At 46.5% G+C, this 9,780-nt stretch overlaps 1 protein-coding gene across 1 annotated transcript; it reads right to left on the bottom strand.

Annotated features, from left to right (window-relative positions):
* Positions 1-204: 204 nt before the first annotated feature.
* Positions 205-8,881, bottom strand: LOC311318557 (uncharacterized protein). The gene is made up of 9 exons (XM_084449915.1): positions 4,521-8,881; positions 4,286-4,373; positions 3,959-4,139; positions 3,736-3,844; positions 3,338-3,469; positions 2,879-2,968; positions 2,530-2,673; positions 2,249-2,433; positions 205-1,677 (listed from the first exon to the last, which is right to left on the bottom strand). Exons 1-9 carry the CDS (start codon positions 8,838-8,840, stop codon positions 1,509-1,511), a joined length of 5,418 nt encoding a protein of 1,805 aa, XP_084306041.1. The 5' UTR covers positions 8,841-8,881; the 3' UTR covers positions 205-1,508.
* Positions 8,882-9,780: the final 899 nt, after the last annotated feature.

A 9,780-nucleotide genomic window follows, 5' to 3' on the forward strand; every position in this document is an offset into this window, starting at 1 on the left:
GTTGTTTTATTATTTTCATTAGGTTGGTTTATTCAAGCAAATACGAAAAGAAAGAACACAAAATGGTAGAACAGTTGTTTATTTTTAAATAGCTATTTACAGGACAGCTTTGTATAAATCAAATGTTTTCTTACACATGACACACATGGTACTTCTAATAGCAAAAAAAAAACAAAAAAAACACCAAGAGGATAAAAACAACATGATGAATGAATCACACAGAAACTGGAATAATGTAGTTTATCACAACCCAATGAAAAACAGTGCCTGGCTCTCTGGCCTACTGGTGGTGTTCTCTCACATGCCAATTAACCCTGAGCTTTTAGACATGTCCTCTTAATTCTTCAAATATTTTGATGCAGTATGACTATTAGTTTAACCCTACAAATTTAAAGTCAATGTTCTATATCTATAGAACCTAAAATAATTGAGGGAGTACACATTGTTAAAGTAAATAAAGTAGTTTTTTTCTGTCAACTTAAGCATTGTTCCCAATTACACTAGGAAAACTGAAGACCTTTAGTGAGTTTCATGAAGGAAACTCACTAAGGATTGTTTTATAAACAATACTCGGGTATACACTGCTCTGCCAATAAAGGCCTACTCGTATGGCTCAGACTGACATTTCTGAGGCTGTTCGGTGCAAACAACCTTGAACAAAAACAGCACTACAGCAACTATAGCAAAATGCCCCATTTAGAGTTGAGAATTATATTCATTGATTAATTGCTTACTGCTAGTCCATCGCACTACATAGTAGGTTTGTTAGCCCAAGGCGTCTCTCCATTTTTACAATGGATATTATACCATTAAGACACATCATCATGACAAGGCAGCAAAATTGAGAGCAATTGTGAGCTAATTTCTGTAGAATCGTGACCAATAGAAGTAGTGTCATATACTGTATATAACATCTGCAGTGATCATATCGCCAAAAAAGAGAGGAACTTCAACACCACGCCTGATAACAAACCTATAGTGTACACATCTCTTACTTCAACCTTTTGGAAAAGCTACAGAATTGTATGACTTGTATACAGAAATTTATAACTACGACAGGATCATCTCGTATCTATGTGAAATCTAATTTAGTGCATCTTCAACTATGTTCATCTGGGAGGGGGGGATGCTTATAATTAAAAACTCATTGTCGAATTGTGAAATGTTCTTTGAACTCTATTGCTGTCACATTTCATGCATGTAAACTCTATAGTACTCCTGATAAAAGCTGTTCTTTACTTAAAAAAAACACATGAAGAAAATATTCTTTGTCTCAAAATACTATGCAGGGATTAAAGGGAGAATTTATATATTCAAACAACAATCTTGTTGTTTTCAACCTGAGATTAAAAACCAAGATTTCCCCCCACGAAAGTCAGTACAGTAGTTATTTCAGATGAGAATTCAGTCCAAGAAGAGCCACTGATGAGATTAATGACAAGATGTCTACTGGTCCTACTGGGTCCTGTCGCCGTCCCAGTCTCCCCACATTTTCACTTGAAGTCTCGTCACACCACATCAGGGCTTGGTTTGGTTGAACGCGTTCGGCTGACAAAGTTGTAAACCAAGAACTGAGAGGTCCCGCAGTAGTGCGTGGCAAAAAGCTTCCCGTCCGGAGTGGGGTCGGAGAAAGCAATCTCGTTTTTGCTCAAGTACGAGCCGTAGATGAAGTTGTTCCTGTGTGAGATAGAACAACCGGGGCCGAGTTAGAACTTTTGTAGCCTACGTTCTGGTATGGATAACATCTCAGTTGTTATTATGCACTCTGATGAAGGAAAGGTAGCTGTGTCATCGGTAAGTGTATAATCTTTGTCAAGCACAATAAAGTCAACTGGCGTTTGAACTTGTCACAGAAGCTTCGTCACTCATGTGCCTGTGATGTGGGACATTTTGGGATTGCTACGGTTCATGTCCACATGATTCTATGAATAACTAATATGACTGACCTGGAAGTAAGACTTAGACCACTGGATGTCTATTGACAGTGTGCCTTTGCCAGCATTATGTCAGTTGATATCGATTCATAACAGTTTGAAACGCTATGACCTGCATTTGATCTCATGCATTCCTTTGTTTCTTTAGGTTCTGCATTTTTCACAAGCTTCCTCACATATCACTTATACTGATTCCTGACAGTTTATTTATAACTTCCATATTCATTTAATTTGACTTTTATTCAAGGTAAGGTTAGCTGACCGAGAACACATTCTCCTTTGCTTCCCTGAGTGTGTGAGAGGGACTGACTGACCTGAGACACTCGATCATGCGCGAGGCGATGCCCTGGCGCCTCAGCATGCTGAACACCCATATGCGGCTGATGCCACACAGAGCCGGCTCCGGGGTGGTGGAGCAGCACCAAGCTCTCTGACGCTCAAACATCACCTTCTCCCCCTCAGAACCCTCCGGACCGGGCTCCTCGATCACCCTGTAACCCTGGACACACACACACATTCAAATTTAAACAGTGTTGATTTAGTCTAAAACAGCCTACCAGCCCAAACACACACATACACACACGGAATCTCTCACCTCCTGAATGTGCTCAGCGATAAGGCATCCGGCCACCTTCTTGTCATTGGAGATGAAGAGGAAAGTTTTGGTCTGGGAGGGGCACTTGGTTTCCACCTGCTGGAAGCCCAGGTCATTGTCCACCATCTCCCTGATCTCCTCCACCTAAGAAATGACCAGCACATTCAGTGAGGATCGACAGCACAGCAAAAAAATCCAGTGTTTCATCATAAGTTATTACAATACAATTGTTATGCATATGAAAGGACACAACTTTTTCTCTTTTTCAGACAGTTATGGCCTTTACATGACTGTTAAGAGTTTCTGATGTACAATCATTAGGTAAGTCTGAGCCCACGGCAAACCATACCTTCTTCAGCGCATACTTGGGGTCATCTGGAAGGACCAGGATGATCTTGCCGTCAGGGTACTCTCCCAGAATCCTCTCCTTCTTCCATCCCTGTCCAGGACACGAGAGACCAGCCAATTAAACCTCTGTTCTACCTTATTTTGATTGTGAGTGAAAGATGGCTTATCAAGTAGAAGTGGTGCCTTATAGGGAAGTTCCCTGTACGCAGAGTAAGTCTAATGAATGGTTTTCAGGGTTGGGCTTAATCTGTGTAGCCGTGTTAATGTAATCATACATTACGTTAACAGACCTAGTAGTGGGAATTTATGCATAGTATATATATATACTGTATGCTTGAATATGTAGGAGCCCTTTCCAGACGGAATGTGTGTTAAGAGAGTAGGTATGAAGACGGTATGAAGGTGTGAAGACAGCAGCTGGCACATTACTAAACTGCAGCGAGAAAGATGTCCCTCTTACCACATATCTGACAGCACTGATGAACTGGTTGTGAAAGAGCAGATGCTGAGACTCGTCCTCCGCATTGGCAGCAGAGTAGAGCATCCCGCACACACTGCAGGCCACTGCACCAAAGTGCTTCTGCCCAGCATCCTAGGAGACAGAACAAAAAACACACACACACAGATAGACAGACACATACACAGACAGACAGATGAGACACACAGAGACACACAAACACAGATAGACAGAGGAGACACACACACACATATATATACACATGCACACACACGCACGCACATGCGCGCACATACACACTATCAGTTCAAACATTTCCGTGATATCTACACATGCCATGATCATAGCCCTGACGCAGCACCATCATTCATAACACTGTGGGAAATGAGTCAAGTACTCACAATGATGGTTTGAGTTCCGTCTTTGTCGGTGTCTTTTAATTTCTTGACCTCTTTCAGGAGACTTGTTTCAGAAAGGGGACTGTTGTTTGCCCCTGCTTCAACCTTTCCTCTGCAATAGACAGTTATTGACTATGCAAATTATTCTGAAAGTTATACTCCGGTATTTCCATCATTCCTACAGCAATTCTAACATGGAATTTGTGATTATTTATTTGTTTCTTACGGTTCTGGAGGCTTTTCGGTTGCCGTTGCGGTTGTCTTTTCGGTTGCTGTTGTGGTTGTCTTTTCTGTTGTCGTTGTGGTTGTCTTTTCTGTTGTTGTTGTTGTGGAAGGTGGTGGTGGTAGTGGTGGGGGTGGTGTTGCTGTTGTCACGGTCACTGGGGCTGGGGACTTAATCTCTTTAACTATAAGGGAGAGACAGATTTCATGAGGAAGGAGACATTATACAATATATAAAATAACAATCTGCAATGAGACGTCCTTCAGATATGGCAATGGAACAGGAATGAGAATTAAACATGACATGTACAGAAGGCTGTAGAACAACTACCTGCAGGTTTTTCAGCACACTGCTTGCTTTTGACAGGATCTCTCAGGGGCTCTTTGGAGGTAGTGGGTAGTACTGGTTTTGTCGAGACCTGGGAGAGAAAGTGAACGGACGGTTAAAAAATATCTTGTGAAAAACGTTCAAACTACTGTAAATTTAATGAATGAATATTGTATATTACAGGCTGCATGCCTAATAATGCCGAGTTCTGACAATAGCCATGACATCTGCAATTTACCTCAACTTTGCCGTTTTTGGACGTTGGAGGAACCACTGGGGTTACTGGCTTCTTAACAAGGGGTTTGGGTTCGTCCTCCATGCTGTCCAGCTCAAAGTCATCGGGGGAGTACTTCGGTCTGGGTCTGTAAGGCTTGTAGTCCACCAAAGGCTTGGGTTTCTGGCTCTTCAGTCCGTTGGGCATGGGCGGGGGCACTGCTGGCAGGAGCCTCTTAGGAGCACTTCTGGTCACTCTGGGGGTGGGTCCCTGCGCGGGGGGGGTTGGTTTGGAGGTCTCAACCCCGGGAGTTGCAGTTTTGCTGGCTGTGGCAGGTTTGCTGGCTGGGGCTGGGGGGGTTGCAACGGCTGTACAGACAGGTGCTGCTGGACTGGGACAAAGTGTGGAAGCGGAGGGCTTGGCGGCTGGGAGTGCCACTGGCATAGCAGTAGCGGACAGTAACGATGACGATGATGTTGATGATGAAGGAGCAAACTTCACCTCCATCTCTGGAGTCATCTTCTGACTGGCCTGGTCTGTCTTGAGCTTCTTCACGCGGGTCCAGGACATCTTCTCTCTCTGCAGCTCCACCTGCCGCAGCCTCTGGAAGCGGGTCAGCTTCTTCTTCTCGTGGATTTTCAGGGGCACTGTGACCTGGCTGATGAAGAAGCGCCTCTTTGGCGGCTCCACCACCGGGGGCTTGACGTCGGTAGGCAGCGCCTCGGACGGCTTGGCCTCCTCAGCAGGATCCGCAGATGGAGAGCACTCCCCGGGACCGGCAGGAGTTGGGACAGCAGTGGTGTCAGTGTCCTCCGTAACAGGTGGCGGCGAAGGGCATTCTGCCTTAATGGATTCAATATTAACAGGAGCGGGTTCCTCCTTCACCTTAATTAACATGCTGTCTGAGGCGATGTCATCCGCTATCTCCTCACACAGGGCCAGGAGGTTGAGCTGTCTCAGTCTGTACGCTGCTCTCTTGGACGCCTCAGCCTTCTGCTCGGCGAGCGCCGCGAGACGGGCTTTGGTCCTGGCCTGAGGGTTCATCTCCTGCTTCATGTACTTCTTTTCACCGCTATCCTGCGTCTTTTTAACAGCCTCAGCCTTCACACCGTTTGTGCTGCATCGGCCTCTCTGCTGGGTAGTGTTTTCACTTTTCTCCTGTTTAGGTATTACTTCCTCGGACACTTTGGCTGGAGGGAGCGTCTCTTTTCTCTCTTGAGACACACATACGATTTCCACGTCGCTATCTACATCTTCCTCATTCTCTCCAACCACCTCTACAACACAGTGCCCGATATCTATGTCCTCAACGATAAATGGGTTTTGTAGGTCCAGGGTGCACTCGAGGCTCTCGGTCACATCAAAGTCACGGTGTTCCTTCAGGATTTCTGCCCTGAGCTTGGTCTCTAGACTCTCCCTGACTTCGTCAGTGGAGTTGGCCATGGTATTCTCATTTACTTCCTGGGCATCTTCACTTCCATTCATCTGTTCAGGAATATCATTTGACCCTTGAAGCACTTCACTCTGATTCACCAGTTCAGAGATGGGATCTGACTCTAGCATCACTTCACTTTGATTCACTGGTTCAGGCACACGTTCTGGCATCACCTCATCGGGAGCCCGATCTGTCAGTTCACTCGCCTGTACAGAGATGGGATTCAACTCCCCGTTCTCCTCAATCAGATCCACTTGTTCAGGGACAGGATCTGATGTCATCTGTTGGGTCCCTTGACTCGGTTTCACCTGTTCAGGGGTGAGAATCAACTCTTGAATCCCTTCACTTTCTTTCACCGGCGCTTCAGAGAGAGGATCTGCCATTACTGGTTGTATCAATACACTCTGAATCACCTGTTCAGGGACGGGATCTGACTCCAGCATCCCTTCACTCAGTTTCACCTCTTCTGCAACAGCCTCTGATGTCACCATTTGGGTCTCGTTATTCTGACCCATGTCTTCAGGGATGGGATTTGTCACTCGTGTCCCTTCACTCTGATTCACCTGTTCAGAGATGAGATCTGACCCCCGAGTCACTTCACTTTGATTCACTGGTTCAGGCACATGTTCTGGCATCAACTCATCGGGAGCATGATCCACCAATTTACTTGCCTGTTCACGGATGGGATTCAACTCAGTGGTCCCCTCCATCAGATCGACTTGTTCAGGGACAGGATCTGATGTCATCTGTTGGGTCCCTTCACTTTGTTTCTCCTTTTCAGGTGTGGGAGTCACCTCTTGAGTCCCTTCACTTTCTTTCACCAGTGCTTCAAGGGGAGGATCTGCCATCACCGGTTGAATCAATACACTCTGAATCTGGATTGGCTGGCTCACCTCAGGAACATCACCCAATGCCTGAGTCACTTCATTTTGATTCAGCGGTTGAGGGGAAGACTCTAATGTCACCTCTTGGGGTCCTTCACTTGGTTTCAGTTCCGCAGGTGCTTGGGTGGACTCCTGACTGCCTTCACCTAGATTCACCTGTTCAGGGACAGCATTCAAATCTCTGGTCTTATCATCTAGATTCACCTGTTCAGTGGTGGGAAGGTACTCATGAGTCCCTTCAGTCCGAATCACCTTTTCAGGGAGAGCATCTAATGTCCCCTCATTGTTTTTCACCACTTCAGGGTGTCCAAAGATGGGATTTGACTCTTGGCTCCCTTCACTCTGACTCATCTCTTCAGGGGTAGAATTTGACTCCTGGATTCCTTCACTCGGTTTCATCTGATCAGGGACAGCATTCAACTCTTGGGTCATCTCGCCTGGGTTCACCTGTTCAGAGATGGGATCTGACTCCTGCATCACTTCACTTTGATTCACTAGTTCAGGCACACATTCTAGTATCACCTCATCGGGAGCCCGATCTGTCAGTTCACTCGCCTGTACAGAGATGGGATTCAACTCCCCGTTCACCTCCATCAGATCCACTTGTTCAGGGACAGGATCTGATGTCATCTGTTGGGTCCCTTGACTCGGTTTCACCTGTTCAGGGGAGAGAATCGACTCTTGAATCCCTTCACATTCTTTCACCGGCGCTTCAGGGAGAGGATCTGCCATTACTGGTTGTATCAATACACTCTGAATCACCTGTTCAGGGACGGAATCTGACTCCAGCATCCCTTCACTCTGTTTCACCTCTTCTGCAACAGCCTCTGATGTCACCATTTGGGTTATGTTATTCTGACCCATGTCTTCAGGGATGGGATTTGACTCTTGTGTCCTTTCACTCTGATTCACCTGTTCAGAGATGGGATCTGAGCCCTGAGTCGCTTCACTTTGATCCAGTGATTGAGGGGATGACTCTAATGTCACCTCTTGGGCTCCTTCTCTTGGTTTCAGTTCTGCAGGTGCTGGGGAGGACTCATGACTGCCTTCACCCAGATTCACCTTTTCAGGGACCGCATCTAATGTCCCCTCATTCTTTTTCACTACTTCAGGGTGTCCAGAGATGGGAGTTGACTCTTGGCTCCGTTCACTCTTATTTATTTCAGGAAAGGAATTTGACACTCTGTTTTTTTCACTTGGTTTTCTCTGCTCAGGGACAGGATCTGATGCCACCTCTTGTGTCCCTTCATTCTGATTCACCTGTTCAGGTGTGGGATTCGGCTCTTGGCTCGCTTCGCTCTGATTCACCTGTTCAAGGACTGCATCTGACGTCACCTCCAGTGTCCCTTCACTCCTTTTCACTTCTTCAGGGATGGGATTCAACTCTTGTGTCCCATTACTCTGTCCCACCTGTTCAGGAACAGCATTCAACTCCTGGGTCACCTCACCAGGATTGGTCTGTTCAGGGGCAGGAGTCAACTCAGGAGTCACCTGTTCAAGGACAGCAACTGATGTCACCTCTTCTGTCCCTTCACTCGGATGTACTTGAGCAGGGATGGGGTTAGACTCTTGAGTCCCTTCTTCAACCTGTTGAACATGTTCAGGGGCTAGATTTGAATCTTGGCTCCCCTCACACTCTTTCATTTGATCAGGGACAGGATCTGACATCACCTCATGGATCCCTTCACTCAGTTCTACCTGTTGAGGGGTGGGGTGTGAGTCTTTGCTCCCCTCATCATGATTGACCTGTACAGGGCTTGCATTGGCCGTCATGTCCTGTGTCTCTTTACTCCTTTCCATCTCTTTAGGGGGGGCTTCTGACCCTTGGCTCCCTTCACTCCCTTTCCCCAGTGGAGGGGTAGGATCTGATGTGTCCTCTGGTGCTACTTGAGTTATCCCGTCCACATCTCTTTGGCTCACTGGGCTTCTGGCGGACTCTGTCACTCCTTTCCTTGCGGTTTCCTCAACCTCGTTTCCAGGCTTGCTACTTGGGCGCGTGGAGTACCTTCCATAGTTATGGTCCATCTGTATAGGGTCTGAGGGCACTGCTTGGCTGGCCTCCTTTGGGTCCCAGGACAACCCCACTACGGTTGTGCGCTTGCCCCTGACCCCATTAGAGTACTTTCTGATGCAGCGTGGCCTGTCTCCCTCCCCTCTCCCTTTAAACTCCTCAACCTTGCTCTCTTCACTACTGTGCTCTTCATCAGATTCTGTGGAGGCTGTTCTGGAGATGCCGGCTGGTCTCTTCAGGGCAGATTTGGAGTTGGCTTTCTTTGAGGGGGGTTCCTCGCAGGAGGCACTTGTGGGTTTCAGCAGCTTGGCTTTCTTGCCAGGAGGATTGGACTTGGTTCTGGTAGCGGCCTTCCCTGTTCTATTTAGCTTAGAGGAGTGGCGGGGGCTCTTTGCCTCTTCAGGCTCCCCTGGGGGCTTTTTCTTGGCTCGGGGAGCTACTGTAATGGTTTTCTCTGAGGCTACTGTTTTATCAGATGTGCTAGATGTTTCAGACGCTGGTGTGTTCTTGGTTGGTATAGTCACATCTTCTGGATCCGGCTTATTTCTCTTGGCATCAGGATCACCATCGATCAACTTTCTTTTAGGAGCTGACATTCTGTTGAAAATGAAATATTAAAATAATATAGTTAGTTGAAAAACTATGAATGAAAACTTCAAGATCTACAACAAACTGATGATCTGATGAAGTTAGCTACCTTGCTATGTGATTTTCTCGACGAGACCATCGAGCTGGCTAAGCTGTGAACAACAGCTAGCTAACAGTTAGCTAGCAAAGCAAAATAGGCTATCTGACGTTATGTCGTTGTAGGCTGTGGGCTGGCTTTCAAATAAATATAATCTGGCGAACAAATAAGGCCCAAAGCTCGTATTTTTCAACCACTAATGACGATTCGTTCCATTATCATAAGCTTGCTATAAAACTAGCTTGTAGCTTGCCGCAATCGTCACAACC

This window comes from Borostomias antarcticus (assembly GCF_949987555.1).
Source record: "Borostomias antarcticus genome assembly, chromosome: 2".
Lineage (NCBI taxonomy): Eukaryota > Metazoa > Chordata > Actinopteri > Stomiiformes > Stomiidae > Borostomias > Borostomias antarcticus.

What these genes read in the sequence shown, in the direction of transcription:
- LOC311318557 (XM_084449915.1), bottom strand. Translation starts at nt 8,840, where the DNA reads ATGGACCATAACTATGGAAGGTACTCCACGCGCCCAAGTAGCAAGCCT. An exon ending in ACCGAAAAGCCTCCAGAACC is followed by an intron (nt 3,845 to 3,958) that starts GTAAGAAACAAA and finishes TGTCTATTGCAG; the next exon opens with AGGAAAGGTTGAAGCAGGGG. An exon ending in TCAGTGCTGTCAGATATGTG is followed by an intron (nt 2,969 to 3,337) that starts GTAAGAGGGACA and finishes TGTCCTGGACAG; the next exon opens with GGATGGAAGAAGGAGAGGAT.